Raw genomic sequence first — 16,741 nt, 5'->3', positions numbered from 1 at the left:
ATTATCTTACATAAAACAATATAACAGTATAACATGTTGACAAGTATAACAGTTTAGAGCTTATTGCTTGTTCAAGCTATAATATAATACTGAAATGAAGCAATTAATATAAATTGGCAACTTTAAAACTGATATATAAATATACTAAAAATATAACAGTACAATAGCTGTCGGTATGACAGTAAACATATTTATAACAGTGTTTGATACTCAATACTAAGTTTGGCTTGGCTAGTTTCTATAAAATTCGTTTCTTTAATTGGAATACTCGTTATGCCTGTTTAACAAGTTTAATAAATATAAAACTATGCCACCAGTAATACTGTCAGTTTTTTTACATTAGAGACTTAAGATTATAGATATGGTACAGTATTTGTCCTATGCCAGCACAGACGAGAATAATAAAAAATAATTTTCTTTACAAATTTCCAAATTTCCAAATTTATGGCATAAAAGCCAATTCTCTGGCTTGCTGTCAGCTCTCGAAAATTAAATATAAAATATGTGCCTTAATCTTCACAACTGTTTCTTATGTGTATAGAAAGTGACTCACACACTTTATGACAACCAAATATTTTGCGTATAAGAATTTAATTAAAAATGTAAAAGACGAAACAATAAAACAATTTCAAAGGGACCATTAATTTCAGTGAGGTAAGAGAAGACAATAGAAGCAGAAGACAAATTTAAGCAGCATTCACGCCGTTTTAGGCTATCCAAATTTGAATGAGTTTTTATATTATAGGTCAAGATAAAGAATTCGGTTCTATGTTTATTTAGATAGAAATTATTTAAACTAATTCAGAGATATTCAATTTTTCATGATTTTCCGGCTTTATGTATTTATTATTAAATTTTATTAAATTTATTTTCATATATTTATTTTTATTTTATATGATAAATAAAATTAATAAATATAAAAGACAAATATATAAAACTGTAAAATCCTGACGGTAAAGAAGAATATGTAAACACTAGTATGTCAGTATGCCAGATCTCTGGATTGTTTTATACTAACTTGAAACATTTTATTTTAGAAAACTGTAAATAGTTATCTCAGATAAATTTATTTTATTAGATAAACTAAAACAAAATGTTTATAACTATGCCGAATTACGATTCGTAATGGGTTTAAAGTACTTCGAGGACTCTCAAAAATTGGTTAAAAATCTTAAAAAAGTTAAAGCGAATGCCCACTAAAGAATATTATAAAATATTTTCTTTAAATTTAATTAAACAAATATAAGCTATGCTATAAATTAGAATTCCCTATCGAGTATCTTAAATTATCTTAGAACGAGTTAAGATTAGATTACTTAAATTTATAGCATAAGCTTACCAAAAATAACTAAAACTAAAGTGTTTAATTAACCAAAATTTGATATATTTTGGGAACATATCAGATGAGTGGGCCCACGTGCTTCTTCTGTCCCTTGAGCACGCGCCGATTGTGGGGCATGGCATAGCGCAGCTTGCTCCAGAACAGTGGATCGCCCCACTTGAGATAGGTGTTGAGCTTGAGATAGGCGCGCAGCTCGCTATCGATGCCCTCGAAGTGTTCCAGCTCCTTGTACAGGATAATTATGATGCGTTTGCGTTTATCCTGCAGCGTCGCCTGGTAGGCAATGCGGAACTCCATGCGCGCCCAAACGGAATCGATGAAATGCTGCGAGAGCACAATTATCACACGCTTTGAGTCGTTAACGGTGCGCACAATCTGTTCGGGAATGCAGTCGCCAACGAGCCAATCGCGACCGTGGAGGCAAACACGAAAGGCGTGCAGGCCACTCTCCAGCTTGGGCAGCAGCTGGGCAATCAGCTGTTCGTCCTTGTGCGAATAGGAGATGAAGGCATCATAGGTCTTGTCCTTGTCCAGCTCCTCCTCGGATACCCACCATAGGCAAAAGTTGTGATTGTAGAGCCATATCTTGAGCTCCTGCTGATAGATGAGATAAACCACACTAATCAGACAGATGACAATCACGAGGCCACCCAGAATGCAGCCAATGAGCAGAATATACGAGGGGCACAGCTCGCCCACCTCCATTTGCTGGAATGGTTTCTCTGGCCGGCCGCTGCAGTAAATATCACCCATATCCTGGACACGCTGCGGCTGTGCACGCACAAATCCCAACAGCGGCAGGGCGGAACAATCACAGCTCAATGGATTGCCACCTATGGCCAGATTCATGGTATTATTGGCCAGATAATCGATAAAGTCCTGATCAAATACACTTATCCTATTCCGACGCACGTCCAGCAGGCTGAGATTGCCCGGCAGCTGTTGGCTGGCACCATCCAAGCTAACCAGCAGATTATCGGCAAGGCTCAGTTGACTGACATTGGCATAGCCGACAATGCCACTGGCTTCCGGCAGCTGGCTAATGCTGTTGTTCATCAACTTGAGGGTTGTCCGTACCAGCGTTGTTTGCGGCAGCAGTGGCAGCTCCGTCATCGCCGCTCCCCGACAGTCAACAAAGAGCTGCAGCGTTTCCCGCTGCACCCAGCAAATGCACTGTGGATCGCATTCCCAATCCGCCGACTTGTACTGGCAGATGTCATCGTTGGTGCACACCAACGCCTCAAAGGGCATCCAGAGTTTTACTCCATAGAACTGGGTGCCGCGCATATCGATAAAGTCCAGACTGCGCACGTTCCCAAACGTGATCGGATCCAGAGAGGTCAGCGAATTTTGATTGAGCAGCAGACTAGAGAGCGATGTCAGCATTGTAAACAGTTCACTGTGGATCAATGTGGGTTAGTAAGTGGTAAAAAGAAAAAGATATACTTAATAATCCTACAAATATTTTTAGTCAATCTAGCTTGATCTTGACTACTGGAAATCTTTTTTGCTACTTATATATATTTTGTAACTAAAAACCATTTTTAGTAATTTAAACTAATATTTGCGAATACGATTCGCGTCTAATTACTTTTTAATTACATGAGTAATTAATAGGTGTTGACGTTCACTCATAAATCTAAGTTTAAGTAACTAAGCGTTAAGCATTTTATTTTAACGCAGGAGTCTATTGTATCTATTTATCCGCAGTATTTACACTACAATTGAGATATGTCTATTATTTATGAACTTTTAAGTTAAGTTATAAATCAAATACTTAAGAAATTTAGTTGAAATATTAAAAAGAATTTTCGCTAATAAAATTACCTAATATTCAACTATGAGTTTAATATATATATATATAAGAAATGTCTAATATATATAATTATCTCCGAGAAAAGTTTAAACAGTCTACTCTACTCTTACACTCGGAGAAAAACGAACGAGCTAGATTTTATATAATTACGTACGCCGCACTCTGTAATAATCTTAACTTTAATATGAACCATTAGTTTACAAAAAAAAAAAACAATTAATTATATTGGATTAAATTAAAAAAAAAATTGGTACTTGAATGAATGATATTAGCATAAAATATTTTCATTTAATATAAATTGTATTTAAAATACTTTCAAAACCGGACTGAAAATTATTTTTGAAATAAAAACTTGTCTACTTCTTTTGATTCTTAGCGTTTTCTCCGAGTGTATGATGTGTTAGTTGTTCAGTCTTGAAAAGGCAATATTTTTTCTCAAGCACTGTTAAACAGAAGACATTCATATATTTTATTTTTATTAGAAGTTCTTGACTTCTTGCTATCGTGAGTTGTGCTTTTTCTTAATCAGTCGAAACAATTGGCACCCACCTCGATAAGCTTGTTAGCCTATTGTTGGATAGATCCAAAACTTTTAATTTGACCAGGCCATTGAACAGATCCGTTGGCAGCTTGGACAGCCCATTACAGGATAGATCGAGCAGCGTAAGATTGCCCTGATCGACGAACAGTTCACTGGGCAGCTCGGTCAGCTCCGGATTCTGATTGATGCCAATAAGGCGCAGATTGTAGCTGCCCTTAAGCATGGTGGCATTCACATGGCTGTTGGCACGCGACAAGCGCAGCTCCTCCAGCTGTTGCATGGAGATGAAGAGCGAATGAAGCCGCGGTTTGATTCGATCCTCGGGTGGCAACGCCAGCTTTAGGCTCAAATTGCGCAGCTGTTGCAGCTCGTCCAGTAGGGCTGGCTCAAAGTGGAACATTTGCGGATTCCAAATGGACAGGATTTGCAGGCTATGCGCAATGCTGGCGAAGAGCCGCGAGGGCAAATAACGCACAGCCAGACGCAGCTCCAATGTGGTCAAATTATCGAATGCATAGAAAATTGACTCATTTAGCACACGCTGAGTGCTCTCGTATTTGAAGTACTGCAGCCGGGGCACCTCACTAAAAATCCAGGTGCTCACATTGGTGCCAGCCGACTCCTCTCTCAAATTATAGACATCATCATCATCATTGGGCTTCAGCCCAAATTCGGATTCCATACTCCGATCACGAAACTGTATGCTCAATACCTGCTGCACGCCCAGGGCATTCAGTAGCTCCCGGAAAAATGTCTCCGACCAATAATTATAGGCATCAAACTCAAACTGTGCCACCTCGCTGACATTGAGGCGCGGCAGCCAGTGTATTTCGCCATTCGCATAATAGCTCATCGCAATATTGTTGCCCGTGTCCGTGATCTGTAAGATCATGGCATACTCGTCCCGGCAATAGACGCGCACCAGATTCGCCTGCGGCTCGCAGGTGCACCACTCATGGACATGATGGCAATAGCTCGATAGCGGTATGATCTGAGCATTTGTGCACGCAATCGCACAAATTACGATAAGATATCGATAACAGAACATGTTCTGCACATTCCACACAGACACGCTCACACTCGAAATTCATATACATTTAATATTTACACATTGTGCTCACTCGCGTTTCAAACGACTTTCAATGGCAACGCCTCAACTGTGACTAAACACTCGAAATTTTTTTTTTGCACAACTCACTGACGACTTTATCAACATGTGCCATATCAGTCTTGAGAGTTGCTTCTTCAGTGATAACAATATCTACGACACATAAGCAAAACAATAGATACAAATAAAATAGAGTTGACTACGTGATCCTAAAGAGGCATATACTACCATCTAGTTGGTGAATAATAATATATAAAAAATGTTAAAAAAAAGTAATAATTAACTATATAAAAGTTAGCTTTAAATAAACCCCAGACAATTTGAATAAAAGCTATTGATAATTATTTTATAGCTAATTCAAATGTATCTTACGCTTATAACTCGGAAAATCACTTAGCTTATATCCTAAAATTAATGTGCAACACACTAGGGTTGATTATTTTCGCAATTTATTACAAGTTGCGTAGACAATATTTGATTTTTATAGAAAACTTAATATATGAATTTTTCGCATATTCATCGGTTTGTTTTTATTCGTGTCACGAACGCATTTCCCAAGTCTCTTAGTTTAATTGCTTTTAAAATTATTTGCCCCTAAGCTAAGCAATCTTCTTAATTACTTGACCAAAATCAACAATTCAATGAGTTATCTTATCATTTTCATTTATTGCTGCTGTCTTTGAATTTTCAGCTAGCCCACTCTATAAGAAATCAAATCCAGTCAGTTTTTTGTTAATTTTTTTTTAAAATAAAATTTTGTTTACATTTGTTGGTTTCTTTGGCGCTTATCAATGAGTTTGGTGACTATTTATGGATGGCTATATATGAGTCAGTTGTTTAGAAGATAAATAATAACCTATCGTAATTGGATGAGAATTGATGTTGCCTACTTTTGGGCACTGCAAGTAATTGATAAGCGTTAGTATTATTCCTGATAGGCATTGTTATCTTTAAAAATGTCATTTAATATTCTAAATGAACAATCACTAGGGATCGTTATCTATGAGACTGATATAGACTTTCTTCAACTATACTTTCTTTAATAAACTACAATTCCCAGGAAGTTTATTATCATCAATCGCCAAAAATATATTCAATACAATTTTGACAAAAATATATGATACTTGAGAAATAAATACAAATTGTGAATATTAACAAGTAAGAGGTTCTAGTCGGGAGCCCCCGACTAGGGGATACCCTGAACCCTCTTCTTCCAACAGGCGATAGGTATAAAATTAAAGAAATTTTATATATACATATATACTATTCCAGAAGCTACAGACAGACAGACGGACATGGCTAGATCGACTCGGCTGTTGATGCTGATCAAGAATATATACACTTTATGGGGTCGGAGATGCTTCCTTCTGCCTGTTACATACATTTGCGAAAATACATAATACCCTCTTTACCCATTTTCAATAGGTTCAGGGTAAAAAAAGAAAAAAAAGATTTAATAGAAAGAGTTTTTTAGTAGAAGAGTATTTAAGAAATGTTTTCAAAAACTTTGTAAAATCTTATTTATGCTTTTTTTAAAAGTATTACTATATTTATATGTTAAATCAGAATATAAGAATAGCTAGCGGGTATTGCCCGGCCTTGCCCGTGGAACGTTTAGTGCTAACAATTTTAGATATAACCCTTCCACTACGTAAACGCCCGTTGAAAATTAAACTCTAGCCATCTTGATCTCCACTTCCATTTAAATATATGTTTTAAGTGCAATATAACAATAAAGAATCAAGTGTTTCCACCCAAGTTAGTCTTGCGGTGAGAATCTTGAAAATGAAGAATAAACTTTCGTTTGACCCGCATTTGTCACCCAAGAACGTATCAAATAAATTCTCATAAAGATTTTTGAAAATGATTTTGAAGCCGTTCGAATGGTAAGCAAAAAAACTTTCATACAAGCGTTTTTCGCTAATTATTCATTAAGTTCTTATTGTAGCAGGATAAACACACATGGCAACATGGATATACATTCATACATACATCACTCAGTCACATGTAACATTGTCATTCACACACTTTAACATAAGCATTAACATTATCATGCTATATAATATTATTGTGTACGAGAGAGTTGGTTTCTGTATCGCGCGAAGAACAATAAAGAAGTAAAAAGAACTACGCTGTGTCTGATTTGCTATTCGGTAAAATAACAGTAAAGCCTTCCACATTATGTAGAGCTTTAAAATTAAGTTTGATGCAAATCCGACAAAACTTTCAATCCCATTTTCCACCGAGGAAGCTTTGATTCTGCGAAAAGTGTGCAATACGTGTCAAATGATTTTTCGTATAGATCTTTTGAAATAAATTTGAACTCGAAACGTCACCCACCAAATCTTTGACTGCCATTTTCACCAAGGAGGAAAGCATTTTTATACCTTGAACCCATTGAAAATGGGTAAAAGGGGTATAATGTATTTGTGCAAACGTATGTAACAGGCAGAAGGAAGCATCTCCGACCCCATAAAGTATATATATTCTTGATCAGCATCAATAGCCGAGCCGTCCGTTTGTATGAACGCAAGGATCTCAGAACCTGTAAGAGCTAGAGACTTGAAATTTTAGCTGCATGTCCTGCTAGTAACCGCGCAGATCGAGTTTGTTTCCGGTATTCGATAACTTGCCCTGTTTCTAGACTCTAGCTTCTAGAATAGTATATATATGTATGTATGTTTAATTTTATAGCTATCCCCACCTCCCCGCTACCACCAAAAAGCTAATAATCATGTTAGTAAGCCAACTTGTATTGCCTATCTAATTAAACCACAATTAAAATGCAATTATCATTTTGAGAATACACGAATATTTTATAGTATAATAAGATATACTACTGAAAATTTCATCGGTTAAGAAACACGAAAGAAAATGTGTTTTGGCCTGCAAACACGTTCAGCAGCAAGCGCAAATTCCACCCTTTTACGCGTCTTCTTTGAATTCTATCAACATCATTGCAATTGCGATTGCATTGTTTTCTGTGCTCCTATTTCAAATTCGCATTTTTCTCATTAAGACTTAATTATTGGTGTGGCTATTGAGTAGGGGCGGCGGAAAGTAGCGCGGTCAGTTACGAGTTCGAACCCTGCCGAGGAGACTACTTTTTTTTTTGGCTGGTGTGGCTGTTGCGTAGAGGCGGCAGCAAGTAATGCGCTCAGTTGAGAGTTCAAACCCTGCTAAGGGAACTTTTTTTTTTTAATTTATTTTAGAGGGTTCAGGGTATCCCCTAGTCGGGAGCTCCCGACTAGAACCTCTTGTTTGATAATGAATTTGAACAAATATCTTAGCAAATCAGTTTCATAAAAATATTTTTCGCGATTTTTCCACACATGTGTTGGAATTTAAGGAATCCCGGTAAGGTAACTACCTGGGCTGTGTGTTGATCACCCATCAGTCAGTCAGTGAGTGAGGACAAACAGTTTTATATATAGAGATGAATGTGAATTTTCTTTAAGAGCGTTAAGAGCTATTTGTAGCCCAAGTTAATTGTTAAGAAATATTTGTGTGCATAAATCTTTGTTGAACTTCTGGAAACACAGGAACCTAACGCATGGCTAAAATCAATGCAGCGGCAACAATATTTAGCTTCAAGCCACACCCCGCACACAAACACAAGTTTACGCTTTGGCAGCTGCGTTTAGGCTCACGCCCAAAAATACGAATAGCCCCACACAACACGAACCCGAATTGGGGTAAGGGACTAAAAACTGAAGCCCTGCTAGGTGAGACGTGAGACACATGCGAGTAATCAAAAATAAATCGCTATAAGGCCAAGTCAATCACATAAATAGCTGGCCTAACGGATGGCCTTGAACCCGTCATGGACATCGTACGCTGGAGCCGTGCAAAACTTTACCAATTTATGGTGCCAGCCACGTACAAGTTTCTCATAATTTATTTTCGCACCGATGGCTGCAACTCAATTAACAGTTTTTAGCCGATTCCCCACGCGAGAAAATCAAAAGAAACTTCTGTATTGGTATTATGCCTAGGACCCAAGCGGCAGGCCTTAGTACGTGTGCAACTTCTCACACACAACTGAACTTTTAACGTGGCCATCAGAAACAATTTGACGTCCAATTACACAGCCGCCCCTTGGCTGACACATTACGCATACGCCGCGTGTTGCACGCTGCACTTATCAACGCTTTCACTTGAGTGAGCTTTACTCTCTTATGGCGCCTCACAGTGAGTTTGTTGCTTTTAGTGAACCTGACCAGATTGGTTCAAGTGGTGCTAACTATTCATAATTTACAAAATGCGAATTTATTTAATAGTAAAATTGTAAGTAGAATTGACAAAAACAAGAAGAATTTGCTTTATAAAAAATAATCAATTATATTTACTATCATTTTAAAATACTACAGCAATATATGAAGAATCTGGAATAAAACCAGGTTTTCTGGTTGTGAAAAACTAGTTAAACAATTCGAACCTTAAATCGAGAAAAAGATTCAAAAATACTTTAAAATCTTTTAATATAATAAGGAATAATGTTCTGTTATAGTAAAATTAAAACTACAACTAACTTGTTTTTGCTAAACAGTTATACGTTTAAGCTTTATATATAAACCAAAATAATATATGTCGCTCCACATCTCAATCGGTTTCAATTTCAAAAGCTAGCCAAGCAATTTATTTGAGTACAAATATCAAAGCTAAGAACTTTGTTGCTTTCAAAAGCAATTGTTGCTCTATATATATATTTGTGTGCATGTATTGATTTCATGCCCTAAAAATCCAGTAACAAAACACACACGCACACTCATATGAAGCAGCTTACAAATTGCCACATTGCGTATACGCAATGTTGCCAATGCTATTGGAAATGTAAGTAAGTAAGTGAGGGCGGGAAGGTTTTGCCTTTGCGTACTTCAAAGGCTGCTGTGGCTTTTGTAGAAGTTTATTGATTTGTAACTAAAAGTTGAGCTTGTTTACAATACTGACATATTTAATTTAATTTGATTTTTTTCGAGTGCAGCACAGAGCAAACGAACGAGAGAGAGAGAACGAATAAAATTAGTCTATTGAAGACTACTTGACCAGGAAATACCCTCTATATGCAAGGATCAAGAACAAGTACGCACATTAAAACACACATCATACATGGAAATAAGCAGTGCTTCTTCTTTCCCATGGGCTTAAACCTTAAATAATTTATTCTGTTATAACATTTGTATTGATATTTCAAATGTTATCATTTTTTCAGCACATAAAGATAGCATACAAATATGTATAAATATTATATTATGTATAAATGAATATATGTATGTATAAATATTATAAATTATATGTATAATATAAATATATACATATATACTACACATGATACTATATAAAAGTTTTGGTTGCACGACCTTCGATATATGCTTAAGCAGACTGGGGTTAAAATCTATATATATTCATTGAACAAATTCATAAACTTGTTCAGCGTGTAATGCTTAATCTACTGCATAGCTTTAGTCTTTGAGATTGATGTGCCGTGTTTGTCATTCTCGTCAAATTATATCATTTGTAGGATCTACTTATTACACACAGAAAATACAGGGTATAAAAGCCACAAAATGTTTGGCAGCGATGCGCTGAAAATGCATTTCATTTGTGGCAGCAACTATAATTTATTGTTGTTGCTGTAAGCTGTTACTTTAGTTGTTATTGTTGTTCTGCTTATTTATTCAAACAGCTTAGCTCTAGACATGGCTTTGTAAATATTTTGATTTAATTTACAATGCATTTCCTTTTACCTCCCCACTGAACTGAGATGCGCAAAATTCCAAATGTGTTGGGGGTTCGAGCGTGGGAGTAGTCGGTGCTGTTGCTGCTGGCTTAAGCTGCCATAACAATTGCATTAACTGACAGTTGCCAGCTGCCGCTTGCCGCTGGCTACGAAACTTGCAATGTGCCAGGGCCAAGCGCAGACATAAATTAACCAACTAGTTAAGTGATGTGTGTGTGTGTGTGTGTCTGTATGTGTCACACTTGCGGCAGTTTAGTGCTGACATTTATGTGAAATGCCCATTTAAGTAGTCCAAGCCCTAACTGATTGATGCGGCTTTCAAGCGCTGCTCATTGTCACGAGTCGTCCCTTCAACAGGCATTTGCATAACGAAAACTATGACAGACACTACAAAAAATAGTCAGGAGGTTTTCTTTATCAACACCGAGGATGGTTCGTTAAGTACTGGTAAAAGAAAAACCGATCAGATTTAAAATATACAACATTAAAGCGCACATCTTCTACAGAGTATTTAATTTTTCCGTGTTTTTATATCCTGAATATATCTAAATGTTAGTTCCGCTTGCGTATCGCTTCCTCAGCTTTATTCTATTTATGTTTGAATTTTCTCCTTTTTCTGCTTTCTTCATTTTGTTCTACGATGCTATATTTTCTTTTATTTATTTCGTGTTTTAACCTTTCAAATTTTTTTAACCTCTATATGTTTTTTTTTGTCTTTAGTTTTTTAATTTCTTTACATTTCCTTGCGCTGATCCCTAATTTGGCTTCTGCACTTGCCTCTCATTTTCCGCTCATCATCATTTCTCATGTGGCAGCAAAGGGCGATTTGTCGGCTACCGCAAAATGTTAAGTACACGCCGTGAGTGCATTTGGCGTTGCCAGATCTAAGCGCAGCTCGGCGCAGCCACAAACTGCAAGTTCCGCCTTTGGCTAAATTCTCAAAACGCCGCAACAAATGGCGACCGTCCGTTATATGTTTTCTTTTTCATTTCAGTTTCAATGTGTGTGTGTGTGTGTGTGTGTATGGAGGGTGGAAGACGGCGTGCTGACATCCATGTGTGTTTTTTTTTATCTACTTTTCATCATCTGTTCGTGTCATTTGTCCGATTGTTTTGCCATTGTGTGCAAACAGCAGAAAATATTGTCAACATTTCTTGCACCCTGCCCACAGCCCGCCCTCTTGGACCAACACACTTTAGCTGTTTAATAGGAAAAATTGTATGTTGCAGTTGAATTTGACTTATAATTTTTCCATATATATAAATACTAGCGGGTATAAGCCGGCCTTGCCCGTGGCACGTATGTTATAAAATCAATGTTTTCTAAAAGCTATGAAAATGATTTTGAAACTGATCGGACGGGAATAAAACAAACTTAAAATTCACTAAAAAAAACTTTGAAATTCATTTTCCACCGAAGGAGTTTAGTTTTTGCGAAAAATGATTTATCTTATAGATCTTTGGAAATAAATTTGAACACAAAACGTCATCCACCCCTCAAATGAATTTGAACAAAGATCTTTGAAAATAAATTTGATACCGATCGGATGGTAAACAAAAAAGTTACATACAAACGTTTTTCGCGATTTTTTCACACTTGCTGGGTGGAATTTCCCGAAACCCCGTCTTAACATGCACCTACATCACATAAGGTAACTACAGTGAAAATTTCAGCTTCATAGCTCTTACGGTTAAGGCTGTGCGTTGATCACCAGTCAGTCAGTCAGTCAGTCAGTCAGGACAAACAGTTTTATATATAGAGATAGTCCTACAAATAAAAGGTATATTTAAAATAAAATTGTTTTGCAACAATTTCCCAAACAAATTCTTTATAAATCTAAAAATATAAATTGTTTTACACATTCGGTACTAAAAATCATTATAATTTGGCATAGACAATAAGTAAATGACAATCTCAAATAAAACAAATATTGTCAAATTTGTAATTATGATAAATATACAATAAATTTTAGAATGCACAGAATTATTCTAATTATAAAGTCTTTATGCACCACTGCGAACAATCACGATTTTTGATCATTAAAAATTAAAAAATATATTTGATTGTCAGCACGGTTTGTTCATTAAGAGATCTAGTCAAAACGTACTCTGCATGCTAACAAAACGTGAGCCACCAGTTTTTTTTTAAAATGATGATTTCTTGTCAAAAGCGCCGCATGACTCGGCATTTTTTGTGGACGACAAATGCATATTTTTAACCAGAGCGGTTTATTTTTAATTCAAAAGCAACCAGCGCAATTAAATTTAACGCTCAAATGCAATTCAAAGCGAGCTAAGTAGTTTTTTATATTTTGTTGGCATTTTTTTATTTCATATTTTTGTTGTGCTGAGCACAGAACCGCAAAATAAAAAGAAGCGAAAAATGGCGTGTGGGGCGTGTGGGCTACGAACAAGGGCGTGGACTTGCAGCTGCCGGTACACAAACCAAGGACATGCACCCAGACACACACACACAATTGCATTCAAGCAAATGGCATGAAAAAAGTTAAGTTTAATGTACTATGTGATAGACTAATAGGTACCCTGTGTATATATTTAAAGACCCTGATGCCCATTTACTTGCTTTTAAGCGATACAATTTAAATTCCTATAAAACTTCAAAGATATACAATTTTTACGAGTGTGAAAGACAGTGGGTAACTGTAGTAAGCCACTTTTTTTTAAATATTAATATTAAATGATATAAAATTCATAATATAAAATAATAATATAAATAAGAAAATAAGTTTTCAGAGCAAACCCGAGCTGAGCCGCCTATTACAAGATAATGAAAAGTTATCTTGAATAGGGTATATTCGCAAGAAATTCGTTTCGTTGCTTGTATAAAATCCACCTTCCTGAGTGGAAAGAGGGTGAAAATTTGTTTTCAGAGCACAGTTTGTCCGAGCTGAGCCGACTATTACCTGATAGTACAAAATTATTTTGAATAGGGTATCAAATAGTTTAGTATGGATTACCCTTCACGCTGCACCCGCTGCAGGGTGCTGTTGCTGTTGCCGCTGCCCCCGGCGTTGCTGGCAACTGTGGATGCAGATGCCTGCGACATCGCAAGTGTTCAAATGCAACCGCGCATGAAGCGACTGCGACAGCGACCCGAAATAAGAACAAGCGACAGCAGCAGCAACAAATTCGACAGCTAACTGTGCAAAAAGTAAAAACTCACAAACTAAAAGTGAGAAATAAACGACTACATAATTTAAAAAAATTGCCTATTCCAAGACAAAGCTGCATTAAAAAGGCAAATGGAATATATTTCAGCGCAATTTCCAAAATGATTCTTAATTTGGCATAGATACCCTAAACAAAATCAAAAAGCACCTTAAAAAAGCATAACCTCCAGCTGGAAATTTTATTTTATATTATAATTTTGTAGAAAAATATCATTTTTACAATAACTCACCCGAAAGAGAAGACATACTCTTCTCAGTGCTGATATCATATCGCCGAAATAAATGCTCGTGTGAAAATGTTTAACTTTTGGTCTCTTTCAGAATGGTTCGACAATCCGACGATTAATTACCCTTGCAGAAATGCAACTTCGAATTTTTTGTATTTTAAGCAAACAACATAATTTAATAAAATATACAATTATTTCATTTATGTTATTTAAGTTTTTACTAAATAAAAAAAAAATCATATTCTACCCATTATGCCTGTGCTAGCATTTGCATGTATGTGCCTTTTGCTACCGCAGGCACAAAAGAGTCTACCAAAAAACGACACGATCTACTTGTATACATATGTATGTTTGTAGATCTCGGGGTTTTTTGAACAAGTGCACAAAGCAATTAGTGAGAGCGAGGCACACTCTGCACATGCATACAAACATATGTCTCTAGGCTGTAGGGGATTCAAAACAAACATACATTTATTATGAAAAAATATCAATCGCAGCGACGCTGTGCACTGAGCGAGATACGGCTTGGTCCTGATCCATAGAGTAATAAACAGATACAGAGGAGGCTTTTGGATCAAAAGTTTTTTCTTCAAAAAATGTGAAGCAAGATTGCGAGGTTGCAAACACAAATTGCAAACCCAACACCCGGTTGTCTACAGCTACTTCTGCCGTTGCCCAAAAATCAAAGACAACTTCAGAACATTTGCCATATGAACCAGCAACAACCATAATCAAAATAAACGATTCGACAATGACAAAAAGCACACCACAAATTCTGTCCCTTTCTATGATCTAAGCTTCTACACTCTTCTTACTCATTGTTGTGGTTTCTAAGCACTGCTATGATTTAATTCGCAAACTCCCAAAGTCATATCTTCTTCTTCATTTTTCATTTTTCGATCAGCAAGGCACCACCTCTCAAAATAGGGTACTTTAACTATTCATAAGTTCTGTAACCAAGCTCGGAGTCAGTTTTCAGCTCTGTATCTGTTTATTACTCTATGGTCCTGATCGTTCGGCTCCCGAGGCTAGGCGTTCCGCTGCCACTCTCAGTAGTCTTACTCTCTCTGGGCATAAAAAAATTGTCGCAAACACTCATGGCGCTCACTCGTATTTATAATTCTTGATTTGATTATTTTTCAATTTGAACACTATCGATAATCGATACTATCCCCGTTTCCAAGCAAGTGATATCGAAATCTTGCTTTTTGTTATATGAGTTATAAGAGCCAAATGAAATAAACCACGAATTTGAGGCACATTTTAATACAATTGACTTTTTGAGAATATACGAATATTCTTTAGCACAATAAGATCTACTGTTTAAAATTGTATCCAGATCGGCTAAGAAACACAAAAGTTAACTAAGAAAACGTGTGCTTATATTGGCACGTGTTTGCGGCAGCTGGCAAAAGTGTCTATATACATGTACACATACATATTCATGAGCGTTTTTATTTAATTCTATCAACAGCATTGCAATTGTATTGTTTTTCAGTGCTGTGTGTATGTGTGTTGCTATTTTAATTCGTTTTTTGCACGTCAAGAACAAACTGTTTGTGTGGCTGTCAAGTAAAGGCGGTGGCGGGCAGTGCGGTCGCTACAGGTTCGTGTCCTCCAATTGGAAAACTTTTTTTTAAATTTTTTTTTAATTACTTCTAACGAGCAAACGAGCTGGTAGTGCGAGCTGCAGTCAGTGTTGTTAAAAATAAGTTCAGGGTATCCCCTAATCGAGAACTCTGGACTAGAGCCTTTTACTTGTTTTGTATTGGGGCCAAGTTCAAGAGCTGTGCGGAAGAGTTTGCCGATGTCCAAGGGACGCGAAGATAAACTTTTGATTTGAAAATCATCGTACAGCAAATAAATAATAATTATATTGATATATATATATATTTACAAATATAACAATATTATTTATATATGATTGGAATTTATGTTAATTACAAATATAGTATTGAATAAAAAACATACTTTCACTGAGGGAAACTTACGTATAATGTTTATGAGCCATCATGCTTGCTTTTAAAATCGACTTATTAATCCAAGAATGTTCTTCTATTTAGGTTAATTTTATGTTTTGTTTTTTTTTTAAGCGCAAATCAATGAATACATTCCACTGTGCGACCGTTGCAGGCACAAATCTACAAACAGTTGGCCAAAATAACTGCAGCGAATAAATTATGAAGGTCATTCAAGAGCAAAGCACATACGCACCCATATGCAAACTGAGAGATGTGTGTGCGTGTCTGTGTGTATGCACAGCTTTCAGTCGTCTTTTGTATCTTTTACCACTTATATTTGCCTAAGCAGCAAACAAAAATTGCAGAGAAAATTGTTGCGCTCCCTGGTTGCACTTATCGTATGGCAAGCCGGAAAGGGCTTCGGCCCCTAATGCCAAATAAAAAGAAAAAATCTCCAAATGCCGCACAAGCAAGTCCTTACGCAGTCCACCTGCCGCAACGCCCCCTCTTTCCACACCCCCCCCCCCCCCTCCTTCACACCCAAACAAACCCACACTCGTTTCGCATGCGCTCGAGTGTAAAACAAACAAACAATAAATTATAAGAGGCTGCACACACACATGTATATATGTGTATATATGCCACATATATGTGCCTCATTTTGTTGTTGCATTTGCTGCTAGTGAAAATTAATGAGACGCAAAAAGGTGCAGCAAGTTTCACAGTTAGATTTCGGTATCTGCTGCAGCATTAAATTCAGTGAACTGTAAAATTTTCAATTTGTGAAAACTTTTTATTCCGTGGTTCATCCTTTTC

The 16,741-nt window shown here is 36.5% G+C and overlaps 1 protein-coding gene across 2 annotated transcripts in view; it reads right to left on the bottom strand.

Annotated features, from left to right (window-relative positions):
* Positions 1 to 1,103: 1,103 nt before the first annotated feature.
* Positions 1,104 to 16,741, bottom strand: part of Tehao (tehao) — a 38,593-nt gene continuing 22,955 nt past the window's right edge. Inside the window, exons 1-2 of one of the 2 annotated variants that reach the window (XM_064693039.1) lie at positions 3,708 to 4,853; positions 1,104 to 2,741 (exon numbers count right to left, since the gene is read on the bottom strand). In XM_064693039.1, the coding sequence (XP_064549109.1) occupies positions 1,400 to 2,741; positions 3,708 to 4,747 (2,382 nt within the window). In that variant the 5' untranslated portion in view covers positions 4,748 to 4,853 and the 3' untranslated portion in view covers positions 1,104 to 1,399. Of the gene's footprint in view, positions 2,742 to 3,707; positions 4,854 to 16,741 lie in introns of those variants that run through there. The other variant, XM_064693040.1, reaches the window with a different exon arrangement.

The sequence above is a fragment of the Drosophila montana genome, unplaced genomic scaffold, assembly GCF_035044405.1.
Source record: "Drosophila montana isolate Dmon_TW-CO22-7 unplaced genomic scaffold, ASM3504440v1 contig_3729_1, whole genome shotgun sequence".
NCBI classification, from domain to species: domain Eukaryota; kingdom Metazoa; phylum Arthropoda; class Insecta; order Diptera; family Drosophilidae; genus Drosophila; species Drosophila montana.
Note: the sequence above shows the minus strand (reverse complement) of the source record. Positions and strands in the feature narration are given on the sequence as shown.